This window comes from Xiphophorus maculatus, chromosome 3 (assembly GCF_002775205.1).
Source record: "Xiphophorus maculatus strain JP 163 A chromosome 3, X_maculatus-5.0-male, whole genome shotgun sequence".
NCBI classification, from domain to species: Eukaryota; Metazoa; Chordata; class Actinopteri; order Cyprinodontiformes; family Poeciliidae; genus Xiphophorus; species Xiphophorus maculatus.
Genome location: NC_036445.1, coordinates 19,141,757 through 19,169,420, shown reverse-complemented (window position 1 = coordinate 19,169,420; position 27,664 = coordinate 19,141,757). Strand labels below are relative to the sequence as shown.

General features: G+C 40.7%; 2 protein-coding genes across 6 annotated transcripts; both read right to left on the bottom strand.

Annotated features, from left to right (window-relative positions):
* Positions 1–1,360: 1,360 nt before the first annotated feature.
* Positions 1,361–10,365, bottom strand: LOC102224223 (hepatic leukemia factor). Of its 2 annotated transcripts, XM_023331399.1 has the most exons (6): positions 9,948–10,365; positions 9,755–9,838; positions 9,315–9,596; positions 8,353–8,802; positions 5,323–5,582; positions 1,361–3,397 (listed from the first exon to the last, which is right to left on the bottom strand). In XM_023331399.1, the coding sequence occupies exons 3-6, from the start codon at positions 9,502–9,504 to the stop codon at positions 3,182–3,184; spliced, it is 1,116 nt and encodes a 371-aa protein (XP_023187167.1). In that variant the 5' UTR covers positions 9,505–9,596; positions 9,755–9,838; positions 9,948–10,365; the 3' UTR covers positions 1,361–3,181. The 2 variants fall into 2 exon arrangements, with proteins under 2 accessions (XP_023187167.1, XP_005798855.1); XM_005798798.3 differs by having other exon boundaries at positions 9,755–10,365.
* Positions 10,366–14,589: 4,224 nt separating this feature from the next.
* LOC102220851 (zinc finger protein 628-like) lies at positions 14,590–24,508 on the bottom strand. Of its 4 annotated transcripts, XM_023330707.1 has the most exons (4): positions 24,071–24,489; positions 23,569–23,685; positions 20,339–20,980; positions 14,590–18,241 (listed from the first exon to the last, which is right to left on the bottom strand). In XM_023330707.1, exons 3-4 carry the CDS (start codon positions 20,553–20,555, stop codon positions 15,867–15,869), a joined length of 2,592 nt encoding a protein of 863 aa, XP_023186475.1. In that variant the 5' UTR covers positions 20,556–20,980; positions 23,569–23,685; positions 24,071–24,489; the 3' UTR covers positions 14,590–15,866. The 4 variants fall into 4 exon arrangements, with proteins under 4 accessions (XP_023186475.1, XP_023186473.1, XP_005798928.1 ...); XM_023330705.1 differs by having other exon boundaries at positions 14,590–20,980; positions 23,554–23,685; positions 24,071–24,508; XM_005798871.3 differs by having other exon boundaries at positions 14,590–20,980; positions 24,071–24,508.
* Positions 24,509–27,664: the final 3,156 nt, after the last annotated feature.

Below are 27,664 nucleotides of genomic sequence, written 5' to 3'. Positions count from 1 at the left end.
TGCAGATTTCCATTAAAAGTGCATTATTTAGCTTTTTTTGGTCAAACTTACATTAGAACCTACATTAAAAACCAAGCAAAAGAGTCAACTTTGCATTAAAAGTGTCATTATTTACCGAACGAGACTTCATGTCAACAGTTGTAAACATTCATTAAGACTCCTTCATGTTCATGATAGGTGTTATGTCATTTTTATGTCAGTCTTATGCACACACCTTCATAATAACATCACTCAGGTGAAAACAAAAAGTATGGTGATGTAAAACTCCTCCTAAAAGCCTTTTTTTGTTTGTTTGTTTTTATTATTATTATTATTATTTTAACGTTACTCAAATAAATGCATCCACTTACTACTCACCTCTGGCCACAAGTCATAGGGGATACAGCAAACTTGTAGACGAATATGCATCAATCTGATCAGACTGAAATATAACATCTTGGGCAACATGCATGGGAAAAATTAACATACCATAAAACATTGAATTCATCCTCCCACAGGGATACATGGTGGTGGCAGCATTATGCTCGCAAATAACTTTTCAGCATATAGAAGCTTGCTTTAAGTTAATATTTAGCTAATCTTGATCTGCCTTTACCTGCAGATTATTTAACTTAAAAAAAATGTTATTTAAGTGAAAAACTCTGCCAGTGGAACTAGTACTTTTTAAATAAACATTCACATATTATTGATTTAATTTAGCTGAAAAGTTACTTATAAGTTAGTTTTGTTTTATTTCTAGTATACTAAGATTTTGCCCTGGAAACTAGCCCAAAAATACTTGATAAGATTTTGTGTTTTTGCAGTGCATTTTGCAAAGACAAACAGGCAGATATTTCACTCTATATATGTGCAGAGCGACATCCCCAAAAGACTTGCTGCTGTAACTGCAAAGAAAGCTGATTATACAAACCAGTTGATGTTTTCCTTCCACTTCACAGATATGCGCTCCTTGGTGTCGGTCTATCACACAAAATCCCACTAAGATACATTCAGTTTTGCTGTTTTAAGTGTCAAAATAAGCAAAGGTTCCAGGGAGATTAATACTTTTGCAAGGCATCTCTAATGATGGTGTTAAATATTTCCACAGATATCCAAAGGGACAAGGACAGAGTTTGTGAGACAGCTGACAGGCTTAGGAATGCGTGCAATGTGAACAAACAAGAAGAAGATCAAAATATCAGAACAGCCCTGGAGCATCCCAAGACAAATCACAGTCTGGCTATCACTCCGAACTTTGACCGACTCTTTTCCCCCTCTAGAAACCCAACTTTATTTCCAGATGGAGTTAATGTGAAACACAAACTTGTAAAGAAACAGTCAAAACAGAGCAGCAGTGGATGAGAACAATCTTTTATTGGTGTTTTTTTTTTTTTTTTTTTTTTTTGTTTTGTTTTGTTTGGGAAGTTGCGACTACATCCAAAACCAGCCAGCTCAAACTGGCTGGGGAGAGGGAGAAGGGGTTGGGCGCCATGAACACTACTTATGCAGCAGTCACTACAAGGTTCACCAACCACATCTGTGAGGATATTGGAAACCGGATCTTGTTGGGTAGAGCAAACAATCACTGAGTGAGATGATGCAGGCTGTAAGGAACCGCCGAGGAGCATTGCAGTCGTGTGCATAGTCCTTACACAGCTCGAAAACAGAAGACGAAGGTAAAATAAGTCTGCATGAACGTCAAGTTCAGGCCCATGAGTCGAGTTTGTGAAACCCACTGGGGTGGAGGAGGAGGTGGTGGCGGTGGAGTCCAGAGCAGAAGTGAACGTCCGAGGGTGAGCATTTCTGAGGAACACTCAAAAAGATGTTTCTAGATGCAACAGATCATGTCTCTCCAAAGAAAGAAAAACATTCAGTAATATAGAATAATAACAATAAGAGGGTAATCATCATAATTATAACAATAACAATAGCTGTAATGGTAACTACCATCATGGTCATTAAAGGGATTAAAATCACACTTTCGCTAGTCATCCCTCCCCCAGGAACATAATAACACTGTACCATGCCCTTGTGTAGGTGTTGTTAAATACAGTAGAAAGCAGACAGGTGGCTATGGGGAAAAAAGCACTAAATAGCAACAAGCTCTGTGGATCCACACGGGGAATCTTGGCTTTGATTTGTCCCAGAAATCTGGGAAAATGTTACACTATTCTACTCAATGGGGGGCTGGGGGGGGACACGACCCGTCTCCTGAAATACACCAAATACGTATTCAAAATATTTCTCCTTCTAAAGTGTGATTAGTTAATACAGTGAAGTATCGGTGTGTGCCTAACTGGTGGGGGGCTGGTTTCAGAGTATGTTACAACACTGAATGGGAAGCGTTTAACTGTGGGAGCAAGCAGAAATAGAAGCATGGATATATGGATTCAAAGAGGATGCAGAGGAGCAGGACTATCCAGGGCTCCATAACATCACAAAGCACTGCGCTGAGAGAAATAAAAATAAAAAAACAGATCCAAATATAAACGGATTTCAGAAATATGCACCAGTCGACAGGGTAAAATTGTCTATTAAAAAGATGAAAAGGAAAAAAAAACAAAAAACACAAGACCTGGTCAAGACAAGTGTTGAATACACCTTGTGTCTGTCATTCTGCCTCTACTGAGCATGCCCAGTGACCTTTACGTGACAGGGAAAAAAAGGAAGTGCTCGAGAAATAATCCACAAAATGCTCAACAATACGATTTTTAAGATAATTTTTGCTCTCTATATTACAAATTATTACATACGTCCTCAACCATGCTGCTGCATCGTGACTAAAGCATCAATGGCTGACAACTCCAGACTCATCTAAAAGAAAATGATGTTCACCATGGCTTCTCTGCATCTCTGTGTCCAAAACATGTAGAAAATATACAAAATTATTCTCTGCATTTGCTCTCCCTCTAAATTTTTCTTAAGTATTATAAAAATATACAATTCTCCAATAACAAAACCCTTAAAAGTCACATCTTTTTTAATCAGTTAAATTACTCTCTCGCTCCATCAATCACTTTTAATAGCTCAACAAAACAAGACACCTGAGCTTCAGTACACAACCCTTTTCCTTGACTTATACATTCATCATTTTAATAGTCAGTGTCCTTTTTATGATTTCCAACTCATTAAGTCCGTCAAACCATCCCGGTAATTTGGAGTCTTAAGTTTACTTTGTCTCCTCTTCTTGATTTTTCCTCCATCACTGGTCACCCAGACGGTTCTCGTATTTACTAAGGATGTTGCGGCAGCGGCCCAGTTCTTTCCGCATCTCGGCCACTTCCTGTCGGAGGGCGGCGTTCTCCCGCTCCAGGTAGGCGGCTCGCACCGAAATCTGGTTCTCCTTCAGGCGGCGAGCGTCCCGAGAACGCTTCGCAGCCTCGTTGTTTTTGTACCTCCTGGTCCAGTACTTCTCGTCCTAGGAGGGGAGCAAACACAGAAGTGACATTTAGTGGTTTTAGTATGTGAGTGAGCTTTCACCAACAAACACAAATGACAACTTGAAGATCTATAGTGAGGCAAAAACATGTTACAGAGTTCTTCTGTTTTTGCTTGTTTTGTCAAACGTATTTCTTTAATTAATTAATTAAACTTGTGTAAAAACAATTTGCCCCCATGGTAAAATCATGAATTAACAATGATTAAAATAATTTTTTGGTTTGATTTCACCTACCCTGATCAAATAGGAATAAAATTAAGAGATCTCAAAAAGACATAAGGACTGTAAAAGCCTACAAAGCCATTTCTAAGAATTTAGGACTCCACTGAACCACAACAATAGCCACTATCCACAATATAAACATGCACTAAGAGTGGCTGGCCGATCAAAATAACTTCGAGATGGAGTCAATGGCTCATTCAGAAGGTCACCAAAGAACCGTAACATTGAAAGCTCTCAGTTCAGCTCAGTGTTAATCCTTTTTAGATGTTTCCTTGTTGCCATGTGCCTAATTTAAATGAATGAGTTATCAAGTTTCTGCAAAAGTTGATTCAATGGTAAAAATAAAACCCACTAATGCAACCATATAAATAGTATTTATTGGTCATCATCAAAGCTGATGACCACTGTGACGTAGTGTAACTTTATATGCAACCAAACGTCTTTCCTGTTAAAGAAGGTAAACATGGGACTGACAGCAAATAAACAAATTTCATGCCCAGCAGCCAGCTCTTGGTAAAATCCCCAAATAAATAGAAATCTTGCTTTTAATTCACAGTTGAACATTATATGTCGCACCATCACTTGTGCCTGATTTCTGATCTCCAGTCTTCGTAAAGCTCTGACCTGTTTATATCGATCTTGGCCAATTTCAAATGTTTGGTAAGAATTATAATACAATAAGCTACAGCAAAAACTTTCAAAATATTCTTCATGCAGTAAGCGTTATTGACTATTTATAGTAGAGGAGACGTCACACCGTGTGTCAGAACGTTTCTGCATAGCAGGATTTAACAGTTTTTGACAAATGATTGCAGACTTTACATTTTAAGATATATTTAGCTCATCCAGAAGGAGGTCTGGATGAGGTCTTGCTCTCTCTTGCTGCCTCGCAGCCAGAATGAATCTCAGAAACACTGTAAAAAATACAACTTCCTACATCTCTGTGCTTACACCTTCTTAACACTAAAAATAGCTAACAAAGTAACTAATATAAGTAACAAAATAGCTAATAGTCTATAGTAAATGTAGTAAAATCTTTCACACTAAAGAGTCTTGTTGTCAGACTCTTACATTTACTAATTGGAAAAATATTTTGGGGTTTCTGGAAGAATCGAGTGATTCTTGGTGCTTCGCTAATTTACCTTTTATCCATAAAATACCACAATATTTACACCACATTTTTCCGAATAATTATATTCTCAAAGCTAAAATATATACAGTACAGATTGTGTCAGCTAAACAAACTTTTGCAGTTTTCTGTAAAGGCAACATTTCTGAACTTCAGACTTATTTGTTAAATATGAGCAGAGATCTCTGTGTGCCTTTTTCTGAATAATCTGTTATGAAGGTCAGCTATTTCTGCACTGTGTTACTCATTTGTATCACAGGTTAGTTTGTGATTCATTTAAAAGTGAATCACGGCTAAAAGTGTTATTTCCTCATTTGTCAATTGAACAGAGGGCGTCTGTCCAACAAAGATCTAATGTGCAGACTAATACAGATTTTGGTCTCTTGAAATGTCATCAATAATAACAGAAAGCTAATTTTCATGTGCATTTAACAAACAATTAGTAAAATTCTGCAAAAGATGATTGAAATCTGTTCTCCTTTTTCATTTTGCCTCTAATCTAACAGCCAATAAAGAAAAAAAAACAGAATTTGAGTTTTCTTACTGGGCTCACCTTCATGTTATCAGGCACTAGGATCTTGCGTGCCTTTTTGATCATTGGCTGTGGTTTCAGCTCTTCCTCGCTGAAGGAATGCCTTCTGGGGTCAAAGTCTTGGTCTCCAGAGGTGCTGGACATGGTCATGTCTGACGGATCCATCTCAAACATTCCAATCGCATCCGGTCCGCTTCCCGTGGGCGTCAGCAAAGGAGGACAGGAGGAGGAAGAGGAGGACGAAGGCGATTCGCAGGAGTCGTTCATACTCGACTGACCACCTGGAAATAAAGGAGAAAATGAAATTGTATGATTAATTAAGTCAATTAATGAGTAATAATCCTATAGCAGTGAAAGTGGATAAATTGGCCAAAGATTTAAATCTGAGAATCTCTCCCAAATGGTGATAGTGTTGTCATTCCTTTAATTTAGATTTAGATTCAAAGCTACTGGTTCCATCAAAAGAAATTGCAGCATATTTTTCATTTGCTATGTTAAAGTTTAATTTTGAAATTGGTGAAATTTGGAAAATGGCACAATCTGAGCAAATGTAGTTAAAACAAGTAATGATACTGAGATCATATTTCTAGTGGTAAACATTTAAAAGATGTGAACATCGTTATGATGGCCACCAGAGGGCAGCAGAGAGCTGTTTTTCCTCAGTGCCTGAGACTTGCAGACATTTCTGTGCCTGCAGCTGATTTAGAGGTGAAGTTTTTCCAGACAGCCTTCATGAAAAGGTGCGTACGTTTTTCAGAGAATCTGAGTTATTTACAAACAACGAATAAAAAAAACTATCATATAACATAATATACATCTTACTAACTTTTAGAATATGACGAAATGGGTTTTATTTTTAAAAAAAAGTATCATTTTAGAAATGTTTATTTGTTTTTGAGATTAAAGACAAACCTTTGTACATAAAACTTAACAACTATACAAATTGCCTACCAAGATTCGTACTGTGTCTATTTGTTCCACTGTGTAAACTATAACCACAACAACAAATTAACCTGATCGATCTGAGTTAAATAAATCAAATCAGTTATCAAGGCAATAACCGTTATATTGTAATAAAACTTATGTCAAAAGAAAGACTTACAAATGGAAATGTTATATTACTATCCTCCCCCCCCTCCCTTCTTAAAATCTCTTTCTTTAGATGGGGCCAATAAAGGGCTATACTCTACCCCCAACCACCTTTAGGTCCACAACTGATTACTTTACCCCAATGAGTGCACAAATACATATGTTGATTTAAATATCTGTACAAAAATATGTTTTTTTAAGAGTAGAGTAACTACCTGTTAACCATGTGAAACCACATATCTATTGTACACTGTGCCAGTATAATGTCCTGGTGATATGAGGGCATATTTTTATACAAGGTGTGTACTGTTTACTTCTAATCTCAGTGTTCAAAAATGCCAACGCCTTGATCACAGTAAAACAATGATCATATTGCCCAATCAACAGGATTACAATCACTTTACAGCAGGAGAGCTAGACTGCTTGTGCCATGCTGCAGCAGCCCAACATCAGGAACCAGTTAGCCCAACCACCTGGTTGGATGTTTTCTTGAACTGCATGTCCAGAGTTCTGGGCGGCTCTGACACTGGATGATGTGCAAACTGGGGTTTTTTTGAGCTCTATTACTCACATGTTCTGATAGTCAATATCTGGATTTTTTATCTAGAGGTGATGTGATGGAAAAAACTCTACAGAACTTGTACAACAGCATTCCAGCAAGGACAGAAGGCTCTTTTTTTTAACTTACAAAGCAATTAAAAGCTAGTCAGTTTGATGATCTTCCACACAATCCCTACATTCTTCTCTAATAACACTTTATACTTGTAAATAATCGTCGTAATGCAAAAACAGTCCAGCAGCACAGGGAAGGAAACTCTTCCTGTTGCTCTGTTCCTCCCCCCTCCTCTCTGTGGGGCTCCTCCTCCGTCTCGGCCTGGCCCTGCCTCTAGTTCCCTCACTGCAATACTCCCATCCTCTTCACGTGTACCGACGCGTGCACATGGCCGTGGCGTGTGAAGCAGGGAGAGATTAAAGACGCACCACTGCAAACACTCTGCACACTGCTCTCACTGTGTCTTTCCCTCACTCGGCAGTGTTTTGACCCTGATGCACATCAATTATTGGCTGAGAGAGGGAGCTTGCTGATCGCACTGTACACTGCTGTACATAGATCACATTCCAAGCTACAGCAAAGCCTCTCGTCACTGCTGTGGAGTTGACTCATCAAAAAGCCAAAGAGTTTTCTTGTGTACTATCCCTTGGTGGTCTTACAGCTTTCCCCAAAATCTCATCCAACTTTTCACTAAACCCCTAAATCCTGTAGTTTATGTTTAAATTAGATTTTGCCTTTAGGGCCATGTGACTCTATCTCATGCCTTCACTGTGACCCCAGACCACAGGAAAATGCTTTGTCACTAGTATTTGTTTAAACTAAAAGAAGAACCAAATAACAGACACTATATAACCTAGGCTGCATTTAAAAGACCATTAAATAATATCAAATCAGTAGAGTGGGACATTTTGTCCTTCAAAGCTTGTAAACTATTAAAAGCTGTGATGAAGTATCTTCCATCGCTGCTGCTATGGAAGATACTTCCATATATTCCATAGCATAAATACTATGGAAGATAGTATCCACAAATACTATCTTCTAGATAGTATCTAGTATCAATAGATACTATCTTCTAGACAGTATCTAGTATCAATAGATACTATCTTCTAGACAGTATCTAGTATCCATAGATACTATCTTCCATAGTATCTATGGAAGATACGTCCATATCACAAAGATAGCAGATCATAAATGGTTTGTGAAGACCATTCACAAATGGTCTTCACAAACCATTTTTATGAAGACAAATCTAAAAAACGGCATCAAGAAAAGGGCGATATGGAGATAAAATTTGATTGTTATATTTTGTGATAACTATTGAAATAAACAAAAAAAAATTGCAAACTCAAACAACCAAAGTCAGGATAAATCACAACTTTTATCTTTTTTTCCAACAACCACCAACTCACCATGTAGACAGTCGCTTCCTCCTCCTTGACTCTGTGGCTGGGCCACTTCCAGGCCAATGAGAGACGGCGAAGACGAGGAAGAGGGCGACGAGGACAAAGACCCAGGCGGCGATGAGGGCGGTAGGCACTGGGAGCTCTGGTTGGGCACGGCCGACTGGGAACTCTGTGAGGGGATCTGGGCCGAGCTGGAGCTGTTGTTGTTGTGCATGCTGCCCATTCCGTTCTCGGTCAGAAACTCCTCCAAGTCCATGTACTGGAGCTGAAAGAGCCCGCCGTCTGCAGGCAGGGTGCGATCCCACATGAGAGGTCCCAGGAACTGGTTGAATCCGCCATTTCCTCCAGCACTGCCACCTCCACAGCCATTACTGCTGTTGTTGCTGACTATCCCATTGCCATTCCTCATGGAGCACACTCCCAAAGAATCCTCGTCTAGGTCCAGCCTGTCTTTGTCTGCCATAGAAGAAAGCAAAAAAAAAAAAAAAAGAGTTTATTTTAGAGATTTTGATTACAAATGCATGCAAAAGCTACTCAGAGTGGCAGGTGGATGCACTTATTCTCCAAATCTCAGTTACACAATCATAAACACAAACTCCCAGATGGACCAGATGGTAGTCGAACTGCAGTATAATTTGCTACAAGAACATGAAAACAAGTTCCTGAACAAATCTCACAATGACTGTACTTCTGTTTGGCAAAGACAGTGTTTGTGTGTATTATGCAGAGCAGCTTGAGATGAAACATCTCAACAAGTCCATTGTAATCTGGATCCTAACTTTAAACTGCAGCCGGGTTTATAATCCAGGAGAATACCGATGAGGGTCATGCAGAAGTCATCCCAGGCATGTGTGCTGGCACATGAGACTGGGGTGTGAAGCTTTGAGAGTGAATCAACTGCTTCAAGGTGATACTACAACAAAAATGGGTGGAACTAGCATAACACAAAGACAGACAAAGTTTCTCACCTTTTGAGTCACAAGGATTCTTCAGCCGGTGGTCTCCCTTCATGGGTTGCTGCAGGAGGGACTTTAAACCGGCCATAGAGTTGACGTGGCCCCCAGTGAGGGAGCCCGCAGGCTGAGTACAACTCCCAAACTGTGGGCTTGCACCAGCTGGCAGGTCAGGGGTCGGAAGCTGGGTGAGTTGCCTGGACATCCTGGACTGGAGGGAAGGGGTGGGGGGTTGCACCTGAAGTACTGAGGCAATCTGACCAGAGAACCTTCCAATAGGACAAATATACTGGCGGGCTGTTTGTTTGTATGCAGGAGGGGTGAAAGGTGATGGACACACAGAGAGAGAAAACTTGTGTTAAGATGAATTCATGATGAATAAAATAGCTTTTGTATCACAGTTACACTGTGTAAAAATACTTATAAGACATTATTAATGAGGTGAAACTATTTACCTTGCAGTTGTTGCGATAGAGATCCTTATTTCCTAGTATAAAAAATCTCTTCAAAGTACTCCATTGTTATTGGATGTTTTTAAACTGTAGAGTAGATCAAGACGTTGCCGTGAGAGGGACAGTCAGGCTGATACCGTCTATAAAAGAGCAATAAAACCGCACAGCAGAGGCAAAACAAAATGTCACAACTCACAACTGCGAAGCGGTATCCCGAATTTCTCGTCCTGGACTCAAAAAACAAATTTCCCAAAACAAAAACCAAACAACAAAAATCCTTCCGCCGTTACAGTAAGAATAACCTCGTAGGAAACGAGTGCATGTAGAAAAACAAACAAGAAGCAGCAGTGGTCAAAGGAATAGCTGTGTGTTGGTCAGATGACAAGTTGTGTTGCTGCTTGTCTTCTCTGCTGTGGCGCTCTGCTGTCCGTCAGCGGGGGGAGGAGGAAGAGGAGGAGGAGGAGGAGGGCACTCTTTCTGTCTCTACTGTTTTGTTTTTTTTCCTCATCCGGTGAATGCAGTCACGGGCGCACGGGCTGGGATCTGCGTTCGGGCCGCGCGACGTCCACGTCCGATCGTCCTCTGCCTCTCGCGCTCAGCTGGAACCGACACGGGCAGTTCACGTGACGTCACGCCTCGCGGAACAGGCGAGAGGGGCGTAGCCGAGGATTTGGCTAGATCACTCATTTATTTATGAGACACACCTACCCTCGTGCGCACCTCGAGGAGAACAGGCTGTGTATGGCAGGTTGTTGTGGCATAAAATCAAAACAGACTTCCACTGGCCTCGGGGTCAATTCATCACTCCTGCCAATTTCTGCCTGTCTTGTTTCCATTTCTTAGAAACCCTTTCGTACTAATGTACTTAACCACTTAATAGTCAATTATATTCTTGAATTATGGCATAGAGCAGAGGTGGGTAGTAAGTTACATTATACTTGAGTAACTTTTTCGGGAAAAACATTACTTTCTCCATTAGTTTCACCACACTGTACTTTTTACTTTGACTTGAGTAATATTTTTTATAAAGTATCTCTATTCTTACTTGAGGAAAATTTCTGGATACTCTACCCACTGTGAGTAACGTCAACGAATTAAGAAAAAAAAAACGAGTGAGAAACAGACACACGTACGGCTAAAGTTAAAGTGAGATTTCTTGTTTGTGTACAAGGTTTGTTTTTCTAGCGTTATTTTATTACCTGCTGAGTCTGCCGTGCCATTTGGTCCTGGAGGTACTTCACCCTGTGGTACAACACAAAATTACCGATGGTAAGTATTAGTTTGGAAAAGTGCTGCCTGAATCTTTTATTTTGTAGTCATGTTATGTATTTTTGTTTGTTTGTTTTTTCATTGTAACCTATAAAATACCAGAATTTTGACATAACATTTTTCTCTGATGATGCCATTTTTATATATTTAATCAACTTTTTGATCAGTTACTCAATATAGCTGACTTTTAACCAGATAATTATTTACTCTTACTTGAGTAATATCTTGGATAGTTACTTTTTACTGCTAATGAAGTATTTTGAAGTACTGCTACTCTTACTTTGGGTACTCTAAAGACCTCTGGTGTGGAGAGTGAAAGGCCATTATGTTTACATATTTTTCACAAGGAGTCTTAGTTGTACACTTAGAAATGAATGTGATCAATATATTAAAATATAAAACATATACTGACACAAGCTGGAAACTGAATATTTATACTGAAACTCACTGTTAATTAAGTAAGTAATCTATTAAAATATCACCAATATACTTCATTGATTAATTAAATAAAGACATTCAACATAAAACAAACCATTTTTAACTATTAGTTTAAAAAAAAAAACTCTGAAGGGAACAGATTAAAAGCTCGGAGTATCAGTAGAAGATGAAGGATTTGACTTTAATATAAATGTCTCTCTGAAAAATAAACTGAAGATCTCACAGACAATTTGGGTTTCTAACTACCTGACATAAATGAATATGGAATCTCTGCATGTTTGTTAAATCTGACTGAAAGATCGTCTCGTCAGGAAGACACCAGCTGTTCTCATGTGGCGCAGGCATTGTTCCTCTCTTTGGAATTCAAAACCAAATCATGGACAGTAACTAAAACAGTATGATCATAATTTCTGTACTGTAAATTGAAGAAAATTACTTAAAATCATTGGTTTTCAAAACAGGAACTAAACGTCTCTATTGCAGTATATAAAGTTGATGCAGGCTCTCAGCCAATTCACCAATTCATACCACCATTTTATACCAGAGGATGGTACTCATTTCAACCTTTTGCCAGGCTGTACTTTTGTCATTTTGGTTGTTTTGTGGTCACGTTCTCTGTTACTAAATTGTAACCTCTATCCCAGGACATTTTCTTACCAACTTTGCCTGAATTTGTCCACGTCTGACTGAGAGAAGTTTGATTCCCACTTTAACAAGTGACAATCTAAATGAGTTTTCTATATTCTGCTCATAGTTTACTATGAAAATGTGGTTTAATGACCAACAAATAATAAACACAAGTAGGTCACTTTGAGTTATTTTAATCTGACCAGGGATAGTAATGTCACAAATTCATGAGTCGCCTGTGTCAAAGGGGATCAGAACTAAAATAAATGGATATAGGTGACATTGCAATGATAATATTTGAACATGTTGCACTGTACTGCTTAGAAGATCTTGTCAAGCTATTGTATGCTAAATTAGCTTGCCATACAGTTTGTTTTGTCTGATATAGACAGTGTGACTTCGTTTTGTTTTCATATTTTTTCTTTTTAATTCTCGTTGCACCAGCAGTAGATTTGAAATCAATTTTATTATGGGTACACGCTTTTTTTTTCTTAGTGTGAACTTTGAATAATACATATCAAAGACATAAAAATATATATACGTATGTTGAATTTTTGTATTGTAAAACCTACAGATTCGAGCCTCGGACTATTCTAGCTGAATTAGGTATCCCTTCTTTATAATGGCTGGTCACAATTGCACGACTTTTCCAGTTTCCCTTGTAATCCACGGAAAACGTGAGTGTGCTGTTTTTTCAGGAGAGAGGAACGCTTCTGCACGTTGCCTGCCGGCGTACAATAGCTGTTCCAGCTCACGTGGGTCGGACACGCGAAGAGCGAGCCTTGTCCGCTCGCGCTCCGGGCTCTGATTGGCCCAATCGAGCGGTTGCCCCGCCCCCAGGAGAGAGAGCCATTGGCCAGAAATAGGTCGAACAAACCCGCCCGCTTGGATTCCCCCCCGCGTGCATGCCACTGCCGCGTGAGACCAGCGAGGGGAGAGGGAAGAAAGCGCGAGGGTTTGTCTCGTCTACTGTACATTGCAAAGCGCGTGTGAAAACAAAGCGCGCCACAGGAATTCACCTGTCTTCCTCCTGACACAAGCAGAGGTTCAAGTAGATTAGACATGGCAACATAGCAATGCATTTCATGGCTATTTTAATAACAGTGCATCAACACGTTAGGCAGTAAGATTGCTGACTCCACTTATTCCAGTTCAACAATGTCTCTTATTTATTGATGAACGCTGAACCTCACTTTAAAATGTATCAATCAGATATGTTTAAAAGTACAGCCAAAAATAATTCCCAAACCCAGCTTTACTGCTCCATATTTAAATGTACAACAGAAGAAAGCTCAAACTTTACGTCATTTAATTTTTTTTAAAATAACTTTGACAGGGCTGCTAGAGTACTTTGGTTACTGTGTGGTATTAATCCTGTAGTAAACAAAAACAGCCACATCATTCACATACTTGATCCAGCACCCAACCTCGCCAGACCTCTCCTATCACAGTTTCATCCATGTGACCGCCCCACTCATCCCTACCAGGCCAAGATCACTATAGCGTGTTGCTTACTGCCATCTTGTGGCGCCACAAGTGAGAGCCAATTATTTTCAAAACGGCATCTCAAAAATGTGAAAATCAGATTTGTTATATTAGTTCAGTTCAAAGAAATAAGCCCATAATGTACTAATTCATCACACATAGATCAATATATATTCGACCACTGCTCAGTTCTGAAGCTTTCATACAGAAGTATTTTGTTTGCTATAGCCCACACAACCCTTCGCAGGACTGACACTCTTTAGAATAATAAAAATGTCATTTCTAAAGAAGTTGTTCACAGAGTGAAGTATCCAATTGTGTTAATGGAAAGTTAAGGAAAAAAAAGTGTGATAAGCTGATAAACAGGGAAGCCACCGGACCTAAACTCCCTCTATTTATTGCCTAATAGACCAGGTGCCAGAGCCAACAATGAAGACCAGCTGAAGCCAGGCATTAAAACAACCTGGGCTTTCTCAACACCTCAGCAGAGCCACCTCCATTCCCCGCTGCATTGGCACAGTGATTCAATCAAAGGGCTTTTTGTTGTTTGAGGATAATATTAATATTTCCTAAAAAACTCTTTGGAGTTTCATTAGCTGTAAACCTACTCAGGAAAATCAGAAATACACACTTGAGGTATATAAGGGGTTCTCGTTGTAAATTAAATTAAAATACAGACACAAGAACATTTGGGTTTCTTCTTTAAGATGCACTTGTACCTGTCCTGTGAAGGCCTAGTGACCTCCTACCTACTGAACATGGAAGCAACCAGACCCCCTACAAGGGTTGGGCTGGTGTAGAAAGTGACTGACTGGATGGACAGTGTTAAATTTGATTATTGAAAACCATTAATTATCCTCAAGCAATTAACACAATGAAGTGTGTCGTTATAGTAACTACATCCTGAAAGACTTTGGTTCACTCAATGAATTGTTAACTTTGGATAAGGTACACTCTTTTTCTCATACTATACTCTAGATATTGCTTGTAGGTTACAGATATGAAATAAAAGAGAAACAAATGATTACACTTAAGGTTTATTCATTGCTGAAATATAATCAACTACTGACTTCTCAGTAAATAATGTGATAGAAATCTACTAAAACTAGAATTTTTTTCTTTAAGAAAACAAAAAACTTGACAGGGGTTTGAACATTTCATATACGAATAAAGTGACAAGATGTTCTTAAAAATGCATTTCATCAGATTGAGTTGAACAAAAACAAAAACAAAGTTTGACAGTGAAAACATGATTGCAGATCAGCAAACAACTCAAACGTATAAGGGGTTAAGTAGAAGACTGGCATGAAGACCGATTAGGTTACACACAAATACATGGAATATTACATTTGTTTATCATGATAGGTCCTTGTTTTTAAACACACTTTGAAGAAGTACTGTAGAAATAATCACTGCTAAAAAGAGCATACAAATAACATGAGATTAACATGTTACAGTCAATTTGTTTAACCTGTTTTTAATCCTGTGGTATAAAAACTAGGAATATCCTCAAATAAAGTAAAGTGAACACCGTAAGCAAGGCTTCTTCATTTTGGCAGGAGAGGGGTTACCGTAATTCTAATTACCAGAAACTTACATTTCATCTATATGTGATTAAATCACTAAGGAATATAGGGGCAATTCTCAAATCAACTTTACACTACAAACCTTTGGGGATATACTGAATAAACCATCACATACTGCAGGAGTGATTTAACAACCTCAGCAAAAAACTTGACCATAGAACAAACATGCACTGACATACTATTAACAAAAAAAAAAGGTTTTTGTCCCCATGTCCCTATTCCTAATAAATGCACTTTACATAAAAAAAACTCCTCAGAGCCTATAAGTGAACAACAACAAGACAAAATACACAGCAGACATTATCATACAGCAAGAGGTGTAGCAGGGAACTTTAGTTGTGGAAGGGGAAGATACATTAGCAGGTCATTTCACCTAACTTGTCTAGATAACTGCACAGTGTCAGCCAAGCATAGTGTCAATGCACTTAAGGGGTTAATTTATGATCCTATGGAAACAGTCACGTCTTTGAAAACACCTTCGAACATCTTCCAATATAACCTGGAAGAATCTCTGGTGATATTTAATGTAATGTTCTACAGTAGTTGTTAACACACTCATTCTAATAGCAGAGTAGATGCAACAGAAAAAGAGGTAAATTCTCCTAAAGGCAGTAGATGCCTTTGCCAGTCCCTTTGTTTACCTCTCACTTTCCTATTTTAGAACTGAACAACAAAAATCCCTCGTTTGCCATTTCTTTCAGACACCAGGATCAATATCTGTACGGTTCTTGTAAGAATGGCATTTCCTCATGACTGTTGTGTGTCTGTCTTTCTCCGGGTCTCTTTGAAAGCTTCAGCCTCTTAGCATCTCCTCTTTGCAGTCTTTTAGCCCTGCGGCGGCAGGACTCTTTGTGCCTGTGAAGAAGTGTAGCGTTCCAGAAGCGAGCGGAGCAGTGACGGCAGGAGAAAGTCCCTCTGGCACGATGGGAGGCTCGATGGATGAAGGCTGTCAAAGGCCTGTGAGACTGCTTCCCACACACTCTGCACCTCAGCCGATCCTGAGCGCTCAAGGCCTTTTGTGGGTGTTTAACTGCCATGTGGATCAGTAGCCCTGCTTTGCGGGAAAATACGGAATTGGGGCATATGGGGCATCCGAACCGTTTCACTGGAACTTGGAGAGATGACAGGATCTGTACTTTCATTCCTCCAGTGTTGATAAGCCTATACCCACCACCACCAGATCCTCCCCCTCGCTTAATCGTCAAACGAAGAGAGCCTTGTTTCTTATTCTGCTGCCCTCTTATTGTACAGCTTATCTTTTTCTTCCGTTTGACTCCATCAAATCTCACTAACTCTTGGGATTCCCAGTTATTTTCCCTCCATTCTCTGTTGTCGGACTTTTTTTTTTTCTTCTTGTGTCGTCTCATTTCATCGTGGGGCAGAGGGATGTTGCACGCAAATGGTTGGTGCGCCCGGGTGTCTAACTGATGATGGGGATGATGGTGGGAGAGGTGATGATGGTGATGCAGATGGTGATGTTCAGTGGAGGGCAGTTCAGTGAGGGGCTGGAACGGGGCAGTGGTGTGAAGCGTGCGGCTACGGGATCCGGCTGGATAAATGTGCTCTCCTTTCACCCCAGCAGGGGAATGTGGGTGCTGCGGGGGCATGATTGTGGAGTTTGGGGGGAGTGGCTGAGAGTAGGATGGAGCACTGGAGGTGGAGGATTGGGCTGTTCCAACATCATAAAAGAGGGGAGAATAACCAGTTGGTGGTTGTGGGGGTGGTTGCTGATGACTATGAGTGACAACACTAAGACTCTGCCCTCCATGGCCTTCAGTGGATGGAGCCATCTGAAGCAGGGCATTGGTGGCAGCCTCACTTTCAGAAGCTGACTGATTAACATCACTCCCACCTCTGTTTTCTCCAGACCCACTGCTGCCTTCTTGGGAGTTAGACTGTTCAGCTCGGGTAATTCCATGCTGAGACTGCCTGTGTCGAGTGAGGCTATTTGAGTAGGCAAACTGTTTTCCACATACCTCACAGGAAAATAACTTGTCACCCCCACCTTCATGAACCATCTGGTGATGGGCAGTTAGCTGGAAGTGATGACGGTAGGATTTCCAGCATATAGCACAGGTGTAGAGTCGAGGCTGCGGTGGAGGCTGCGACTGGGGTGGGGGGGGAGGCTGTTGCTGAGGGTTGGAGTCTTGAGGCTTGACGTCTTGAGAATAGGGGTAATAGGAAGAAGTGCTTGGTGCTGGATTCTGGCTCCTGTCCTGTGCCACGCTACATTGAGTATTTGGATTAAAGCTGTTGAGGTTCTCTGGAGCTGGTGTTGTGGGTACCTCTTCCAGCTCCCCTTTCTGGTGGAGTTTGCTGTGCCTCCTAAGGCTCTGGGAGTAACCAAACTCTTTCCCGCAGATTGTGCATTTGTAATTCTTTGCACCAGAGTGGACTGTTTGATGCTTGCTGAGGTGAAAAGCCTCTCTGAAATACTTTCCACATATGGTGCAATGGTGGGGTTTTTCACCAGTGTGGATGCGGTCATGCCTGCGCAGAGTCTCGCGGCGTGCAAACCCCTTGCCACAGACACTGCAAAGGTGAGTGCGTGGGAGCCCGCTGGGCCCCATTCTGGGGGTATACTGCCTACGTTTTGGGGGCTGTCCACCAGCTGCAGGATCTTTTTTAGCTCTTGGTTTGCGAGGACGTTTTGGTTTGGTAGTAGGATTCTGTGGGTTGCTGCTCATAGCCTCTTGGCTCCCACCACTTCGGAAATTCTTATCCATGCCAGACGTGGAGGAAGGTGAGCCTAGAGGTCCTAAACCAAGACCTCCTAGCAGACCTCCTATTATGTCTCCCCTATCATCCCCTCTATTTCCGCTGTTGCTAGCTGCTGTTATTGCAGAGATAGCATTATTGACAGAGCTAGTGACATCATCCTCTGAATCATCCAGTAGAGAAGAAAGAGGCAGGTGGGGCTGCTGTTGCGGATGGTGGTGCTGGTTGTGGCTCTGTGAGTGTGGATGCAGAGTTGGGGCCAAGGGAGCCTTTCTCAGAGCTGCGCCCGCCATCCCACTTCCACAGGGGGAGGCACCAGAGTAGCATGGAGATGGATTACCTTGAGAACGGTGGTCATCATGGTAGCCTGTGTAACGATTCCGAGAGTAGTCAGTGGGGTATTTACCATCTGTTCTGTCCCTGTCATTTGAATTCCCTCCCCTTCCAGATTGAAACAGACCATCACATCCTAAACCTGATTTAGGTTCTCCTTCACTCACAATGATTATACCATCCTCTTCCTCAGTTTTCCCATAAATAACCCTTCTATTGCTTTGATAAGTTCCCCCTCCTCCATTACCTCCTCCACCCCCTCCCCCGACTCTGTCCTCACCATCAGTTCCTGTCTTGCTGCCCCGGTGTTTGGGTCCCCTACCTGGCTTGCCGCAGGTGCCTGAGGCAGCATGGTTGAGAAGAGAGGTGCTCTCTCGGAAGGCACGACCACAGGCAGGACATCGGAATGGCTTTTCCTCATGAATCTTCTCATGACGTGTCAGTGACTCTCTACGATTAAAAGCTCGAGAGCAGGTGGAGCAGCCATATGGGCGGGCTGAAGAGTGTATAACTCCATGTTGCAGCAGGTGCCCCTTTTTCTTAAAGCCTTTGCCACAATCAGGGCAATGAAATATTTTGTCTGGGCTAGGACAAGAATTTGACGAGGGTTGGGGAGTTTCTTGGGTCGAATGGGGAAGGCTTGGGTCAGACTGAGTTTTAATGTAAACGGGATTGGGGCCTGTAGTGGCAGTATTGCTAGTACCTGCTGTGGTTGGCTCATGCATGCGCATATGCCTGCGAAGGCTTGATAGGTGAGGGAAGCTTTTGCCACAATCTCCACAGCTATAAATGGGCTCTGAATCAGACTCTGAAGCGTTGGGTTGCATTGAGCTCTGGTTATCAGATTTAGAAAGCTGAGAATCATTAGTAACCAGTACTGAGGCAGCAGTGGAAGAGGGAGCAGAGGAGGAAGAAGAAACTACAGATGAGGATGAAGATGAAGAGGCAAGAAGGGATGATGGATCTCCACCCATATTTGTAATACCAACCCCACTACCAATTAAAGCTGGGGGCTGGCCATGACTTAGCCCTCCATTACTACTAGTGCTTGGATTACCACTGTTGCTACTGTGAACATGGCTGCTACTGCTATTACTGCCGCTATCGGATTTTCTTTGAGGCAAATAGCCAGCCATGGCTTTTTTCCTTCTACTACTACTGCTACTACTACCGCTACTTCCGCCTCCGCTGCTTTCCCCTTTACCATCTTCCTTCGATAAAGATAAGTGAAGTGGTAAGGGAAGGGGCAGACCTGCTTCCTGCTGCATCAGAGAAGCTATCTGATTAGATGAAAGCACTGGAATGCCCTGGAAGTCAAAGCCACCTAGTGATGAAGCCTGGGAGCCTGGGTGAAGAGGGTGGTGAGGATGAGAATGAGAGTGAGGATGAGAAAGGGAATGAGGTGGAAGCTGCTGCTGCTGGGGAGGTTGCTGGGGAGGCTGCTGGGGCTGAGGGGTAGAGTGCCCATGTGAATGGGAGGAGTGCAAAGCAGGAGGTGGAGCGAGGCTAGTGCTAGGCTCTCCAGCTGCCTGGCTTAACCCAATCCCTAAGTGGTTATGAGTTCCCTGTTGAACTAGAAATTGCTCTAAGCTAGCATTAGCAGGCACACCAGAAAGAAAGTACTGATTAGCAGCTAACATGCAACTAAATTGTTGGTGAAGGCTCCGTGCATCAGACTGGGCTCCAACCAACTGGTGTCCCAAAGAGCTGACTGCACTGCTGCTAGAAGGGTTGTTAGAGGTGGCCACAGATGTTGATGGGGAGGGAGAGGAGGAGGAGGGGCCAGGTGATGCCTGGGGGACAGAGAGGCCAGGATGTAAAGGAGGGGGTGGAGGTGCTGATGTTACTAATCCTCCTAATCCCCCAGCACTCCCACTACTGCTACTTCCCCCTGTAAAGTGCTCAAAGCGGCCTACACTTGGGTGTAACTGCTCCTGTGCTAGTGCTGCCTCAGACGGGTGGAAAGAGCGCAGGAACTGCGGGTAGCCTGAAGAATGACTCGAGCTGCTGCTGCTCATCTTGCTTGACTTTGAGCGAGAGGTCTGAGATGAGGAAGGCTGTTGTTGTAAAGGTGGGGGAGGAGGGGCACTCATCTTGGCAAAAATGGAGGCAGAATCAGAAAAGGCGTTACCTCTTGACCCCTGCAGGGGTCCCAAGCCAAGTCCAGACAGAAGAGCTCCAGAAGACTCAGCCTGCTGCTGCTGCTGCTGCTGGAGTTGATGCTGGTGTAGTTGCACTTGCTGCTGATGCTGTAGCTGTCGATCTAAACCAAGGCCTTTAAACTGGTGGGCCTGGTGCCCACTTAACATCTCTATAATGTCCAGATTGTATTTTCCAAATTGGAACATTTCCCACTCACTGGCACATGGGGGTGCAGATGCCAAACCTCCAGCGCTAGGAGCGGCTACAGTAATCCCACCACTCACTGGTGAAAGACAGACTTTACCCTAAGAGTGGGACTATGCTACTATGTTCTTACTTTGGAGACAGCTTAAAGTTCATCTCTCCAGATTGTTTATCTCTGGTGCTGCCACTCCCTCTTGATCATTCACTGCCCACACTATACTTCCAAACTCAGTGTGGTAGCTGAGGTGATAAATTGATGATCAAAGGTAAAAGGTAGACGAGTTCCACCCAACTGCATCAGAAATTAATTAAATGTGGTTTTTATTGAGGAACCAGTTCAAATGATGGTTTTCTTGTCTCCTTTGAGAATAATTGTGTTCCTTCACCTAAGATTCCCCATCCATGTTCAGCCAAGGAGTTCCTACAGCTGAAAACACAAAAGTCAAAAAGGGGTGAAAGTCATAGAAGGGCTCTATATATCTTTATATTAAGATAATAATCACTTTATGCAGACCGACAGATTATTCTTCAATATACGATAACATTAAAATACAGGCTGCACTATATAACTTTTATAAAAAAATATGTTTACTACATATTTGTTAAAACTGTCACTAAATTTACATTTAATACAGTGCAGGGCAGTTTTAAAGTATCTCTTCCTACAAAATATAATTGGGAACAAAAACAAATTTTTGCATGATCACATTTTAGTTGCAGTGAATCTACACACCCATTTATATTTCTGAAGCAAGAGTGAAATGAACAATTTGTACCTTTTTGTAGCATCTGCAACAAACCAAAAAAGAACATTCAACATTTTATATTTGCAATAACTTACCTTAGAGTGGTTCTGCTGGAGTGGTGCCCAATTAAAGTAGCTGTATAAATGCCAATTGTTTTTATTATTAGTCTCATACTGACTACCAACACAAAGGTATTTACTTTTCTCTGTGAATGAATATTGTGCACCTTGTAGGCGTCTGTAAAAAGAGGCAGATTTTGCATATTTAACAAAGCACTGGAGAGAGTGACCCATTTTACTTCATTACTATACTATCTGACCATTTAATCTTTCCATGCTGAATCTTTTCTGATATGAATCACACATAGTACACATAACTGAGTATTATGCAGAATATTCATTGCAGAATGGATGGATATTAGAGAGGTTTTAACTCTTCATCTATGTAATAGCTCACAGACAATTTTGGACATAAATTGTCACACAAACTGAGTAAGAAAGAAAATAGTAATGTAAAAATTTCCAAGTGACTTTGCCACTCTGCTAAGTACTCTGATTCTGTACCTACAAGTGCTCATGACATCCCAGTCTACTTCCTTTTTCATCTGATTTGATAAATACTAGTTTGCAATTACGTAATTATCCATAGCATGTCTCATGCTAGTAAAAAATGCTTAAAACACTCATATAATTTAATTGTAAATTCTTCTTCTAAATATATTTAGCATTATTAGACCTCATTTCCATTGTTGGTGATTCTGAGCTCCATATGGACCAGTTTTCTCTTGTGGAATATGAGAGATTATGACTGCAATCAAATCAAAATAACTGAGTTACATTACCACAAATCCTGACAGCCAACTAGTTGAAGAGAGTTGCTATGAATCACTGGTAGTCAACTGGAATAAAGACCTGAAATCAGCTCTGACTGTCGCAGTTGTGTGATGAAAATATAATTTTGTTCTCAGCCTCCTAATGTCCACCCCTTCTCGTCACAAACCCTGTAGTGAAATTTTTGCCTCCTTCTGCCTGCAAAGCTATTGCGTGAATGGTCAGAATTTTGTGGCCGTGTTTGTTTATGTGGAAAAGCGTATCTGTTATACAGAAACACTGAACTCGCCCTGATTGGTTTTGGTTCTATGCAACAGGCAAACATCCCAACGACGCATTCTGGTTTTTTTTGTTTTTTTTTTTGGGGGGGGGGGGGGGGGGGGGGTATCTACCAATAATATGAAAAATTTAATGATACTTTCCAACTATTATTCCCTTCAGCTCCAAACTTGTAAATTGTTTCGCTCTTCCATGTTCACAAAAAACACCTGCGGTGGGAGGGGTTTCATACGAGATCAACATGATGCATCTTGTGGATTTTGAAGGGTGTGCACAAAAACTAATGTCTTGCAACCACTTGACTGTGGTCCGAACAAGCTGGGCCATCAATGCAGTCTGCCACTTCTAACTTTGCTCTCCAACTTTCATAACATTAACTGCAGAGGAAATAATAGTTTAGATGTTTTCCGACTTTGTCAGATGAGCCTACACTGAGTAAAGATTTTAATAAAAGCAAACAGCAACCTGTTAGTACTTTAAGAGAGGCAGCAATGGGACCCTGTTGTTTTAAAATATCAGATTTAGTTTATATTCCTTCAACTTAAGTAAGTGAACTTGTTGACGAGGCGAGCTCTTTTATAGATAGATAGATAGATAGATAGATAGATAGATAGATAGATAGATAGATAGATAGATAGATAGATAGATAGATAGATAGATAGATAGATAGATAGATAGATAGAAGTTGGGAGAGTGTGTTTAGATTAGTAGGTTTACAAGTTTCACATTTCCAATATGATCTTAGGGTTTATCGCTAAACAGTAATGATTGTGTCATAAAAGCTAAATAACACAACTATTACAAGTAAATTAACTGGTATATTTTTTCCATTTATACAGTTTTGTAATGCTATCTAAAGACATTTTAAAATTAAAGCTATTTTTGTGATTTTGGCTTACAACTTCTCAGCTTTAAAAGTAATTCCCCAAAAATCTTAATTTTGGACCTCCGCCAATAATTTTGGCATCATGTAGCTTTTAATGCTGCAGGTAAAATTTTATTTAAAAAAAAATTTAGCCGCATACATAAAAGAAAAAAGAAAATTTCAATAACAACCATAGAGAAATAACATTTAGTCACTAAATGATAGTTAAAGTTCACCGTGTTCTGTAGACTTTACTCACTTTAAATGTGTTTATGCTCACCTCTATAAATCTTACCGTTTCCTCTAATTCAATAGATGAATCCTTGGAGGGGGATTTGAGCTCCCCTGGCAGATGAGGGAGATTATCTAATGCATATCTCACTGCCTCTCATTTTAATGCACATCAGCAATCCTGCAAAAAAAAAAAAAAAAATAGGGGGGGGAAAATGGACCAGAAATGCTAACATTAACACCAGCTTTCCATTCGCTTCACCATGTAAACATTAGTTTCAAGCGCGAGCAATAACGGTTGCTCCTGTTACGGCATTGGCTAACATTTAGCAGAGGGGAAAAAAAGAAAAACTAAACTTGGCGGTTCTCTTTAGCATCATGTTAGACTTCGGCTCAGTGTGTCTTGGCTATGTGCAGCCACACGCATTTTTTTACAAAAGCCACATTGTTGCTAACGTTAGCCATCCTCTCTAAGCACAATTGTAAACGGACGCCGACTAACGTTAACTTGACGATGCTAGCGCTAGCACATACATCTGCGTAACCTATATTCAGCAAATGTTTACCTACGCATCCAGTAACAGAGCAGAGTTTGTAGATGGATGAGGCCTGGCACGCCTTCTTCTTCTTCTTCTTCTTCTTCTTCTAACTGCCTGCTGGCTAGCTACGGTGCGCTTCCATTTCTGCGTGCTGTTTTCCAGTCGTTAGCCAGAGCCATTTTCACTGATGCTGCGCTGGGTGAACGCTCGAAATCAACGCCGACGAACACCGCTGCAGCCTCCTCGCCATTTGGTTACCGACCGCTCTGCGCTAGCGGGGAGTTCATTAGAGTATTATTTATAGGGCCGAGGAGAATTTTTGGTCGGTCGGCGGTGATATATATTTTTTTGGGTAAAAGTGAGTGACGTGTGCTCCCCTAACGTTGGTCCTTTCCGGCCCTTGTAATGTTTCCGGGTAGCGGCAGCAGAGGGGCTCGCGGACTGTGTTTTAGGGCTCACCGCTTGGCTTCATGCTGCTCGGTTTCGCTTTTAGCGATCTGCATATTGGGTGTTTTTGTGAGTTGAACCATCACATATCAGTTGTACGGAAAAGTATTAGGGCTACTAAAAAAAAAAAAGAAAAATCCGACTTTAATCTGAGAGTTGAGTTCTCAGATTATAGTCTGAAAGTTAGTACTCCTGCTGCACAATTCACATCCCTGTCACTGAATTTGTTGCTGCTAGTTTACTTTTTGCTACCAGGTGCATATATGCATTAAAATCTAAATTCTGGAAAAAACAACGTCTAAATTCTTAGATTAAAATCACAATTCTGAGAAGAAAAGTAAAATTTGGAGGCTTTTTCTACTCTGAATTTTGTGGAGCAAAAAACCCAGACTTCTAAGAAAAAAGTCACAATTCTGATATTTTCTTTGAATTCTCCATCCATCCATTTTCTGTTCACCCTTGTCCCTAATGGGGTCGGGAGGGTTGCTGGTGCCTATCTCCAGCTACGTTCCAGGCAAGAGGCGGGGTACACCCTGGACAGGTCACCAGTCTGTCGCAGGGCAACACAGAGACATACAGGACAAACAACCATGCATACACACACCTAGGGAGAATTTAGATAGACCAATTAACCTGACAGTCATGTTTTTGGACTCTGGGAGGAAGCCCGGAGAGAACCCACGCATGCACAGGGAGAACATGCAAACTCCATGCAGAAAGACCCCGGCCGGGAATCGAACCCAGAACCTTCTTGCTGCAAGGCAACAGTGCTACCAACTGCGCCACTGTGCAGCCACTTCTTTGAATTCTGAGATAGAATTGAAAATTCTTAATTAAGAGAAATAATTCTGAGATTTCAGCCCTAATCCACTTCCATATTGTTATCTGCTTGAATATATTTAATGTTAATCTTGGTCAGGGTTGTATAAAATGTCTCAGAGTGAAAAACAGGAGGTTATAACATTCATGTTACAGAAAGTCTTTTAATTTGTTTGATCTCAGAACAGTATTTTTTATTATGTCAGTATTTCTTTTATTAAACTCTACAGTAATTGTATAAGGGGTTATTTTGTGTACACTCACTAACAAATTGTCTCCTCACTCAGTAGATTTATGCTAGTCCTTTATATCCGCTAGGCCATCCAGGGGACATATCACATGCTACATTAAATCGCTTTGAACCAAAGCAAAACAATTTAATGCCTTGCTTTGGTAAAACATTAAATCACTATTTCTTCGTCAGGAGTGTAAAATGCATAAATATTTTAGGCTTTTATTCTTGTGGTATTCCTGGCATTCAGACAATATAAGTATAAGAACTACAAAGTTGTTGAACACACTTATTAATTTCCACTGAATTCTTCATGTTTTGATGACTTATGAAAGGAGTCTGAGAATTTCCTCTCTGCTGCTGAGGTCCAATAATGTTAACGGTCTCAGAACACGTCTCCTGAAGTTTAATTGGTCAAATAAAAATAAAAATTGTTTGTTTTTTATTTCATTAATTTAAATGCCCCACTTTGATATAAACAAAAGATTTGAATGAAAAGGAATAGTTGGAAGAAAAAAAATCAGACAGCCTAGCCCTTCTCTCAAAAGTCAGTCTTTTATACCTTAAGCAATTAAGCATCAATCAACCATTCATATTGATGAATAAACTAATAAACACAGGCAATGTATATACGGTATATAAAAATATTATCTTTATAATGATACAGCACTCTGCTGAGCCAATATACTTCATTGTATTGTATTGTTCCTTTAGACAGATTGCTTCGCAGATTTATTCCATAAACAGAAATGTAATGTTTCATTTATCTAGGTCTAACTTTGAGATCTTTAAAAAATCTCAGATCCTCTTGAATTATAAATGCTATCTCTTTTAACAAATCTTTTTGGCGAATGTGTTGATAGTATACTGTAATATATTTTGAACATAACTACATCTAGAGATTAGCTATTCAATAGAACAACCTTTAACAACTGAGGTGCAAAGAAAAAAAATATCTACAGAGGAAATAAGTGTGGTAGTGTAAGGAAGCACAAAGATACTGGAGATTGCAACAGACCCGATGGCGTCTGCATCTGTTTCTCTCACAGTGGAGGACGTAGGAAGAGGTGCGATAGAGTGATTGGGTTCTGCCGGACAAAGAAGACGGAGTGATGGAGTGTTTAAATCACCAAACCTCGACAGTCACCCACACCTAAAACCATGTGGGGCGACCTGACAGTAATTGGACCACAGAGGAATAAAAAGGAGCCAGGCAGTGCCGGGGACCCCACAGGTGAGGTGGAGATGCTCCAGGGGATGACCTGATGAAGCTGGCTGGGATTTGTTTTTCCAGAAGTGTGAAAGTGCTGGTATTGAGATAAATAGTGGCTTCTTTTACAAAAGTAACACATTTTTCTTTATAATGAGAATCCCGTATGTTTTATCTAACACAGTGAGAAGAATAAATATCTACCACCCCCAAAGATTTGTTTTGCTTTTACTTTTGCTTCATACTTAAATGTGTCACATCATCAAACTAATTTTATTACCATAAAAGGTTTATCAGAATAAATACAAAATGCAGTTTTCAAATGATGTATCCATCTATTTTGGGAAACGATCTCCAACCCAGCTTGGCCTTTATGCTAAAATATACCTGCCTTTCCCTGTTAAATCAAATGAACTGTGATTAATCAAAATTAGTTTGGTTTAATTCATTTGTCTACACCCAGACTAGAACCTGTATGGCAACTTGAAGTAGGTTAAAAGATTTCAAAAAGTGCTAAATCAAGCAACCTAATAAAATTTAACAACAGATTACAAACAGTTGTTGACATCAACCTGGAAAGGAATAAGGCCAGAGTTCATGATTTAACAGTAGGAAAGAAGACAGGACAAAAACTGCATCAGATGAAGAGTCCAAAGGCCGAGCCGACTGCTGACCAACAGGAACACAAACACCCCAGGAAAATGTTCCTACATCAGGCTACGCACACTTGGATTATACAGTGGAACAATAATCCAAAGCACATCAGGAATCCAGCTTGCTATAGTAAAGGTTTGGAGTGGTCTAGACAAAGTCTGGACTTTAAATGTCAGTAGTAAATATAAAAACTTAGTAGTTTTTTTTTTTTTTTTTATGAATGCATGTTTTGCAGACGTTGTAAATGATAAATGGTTTG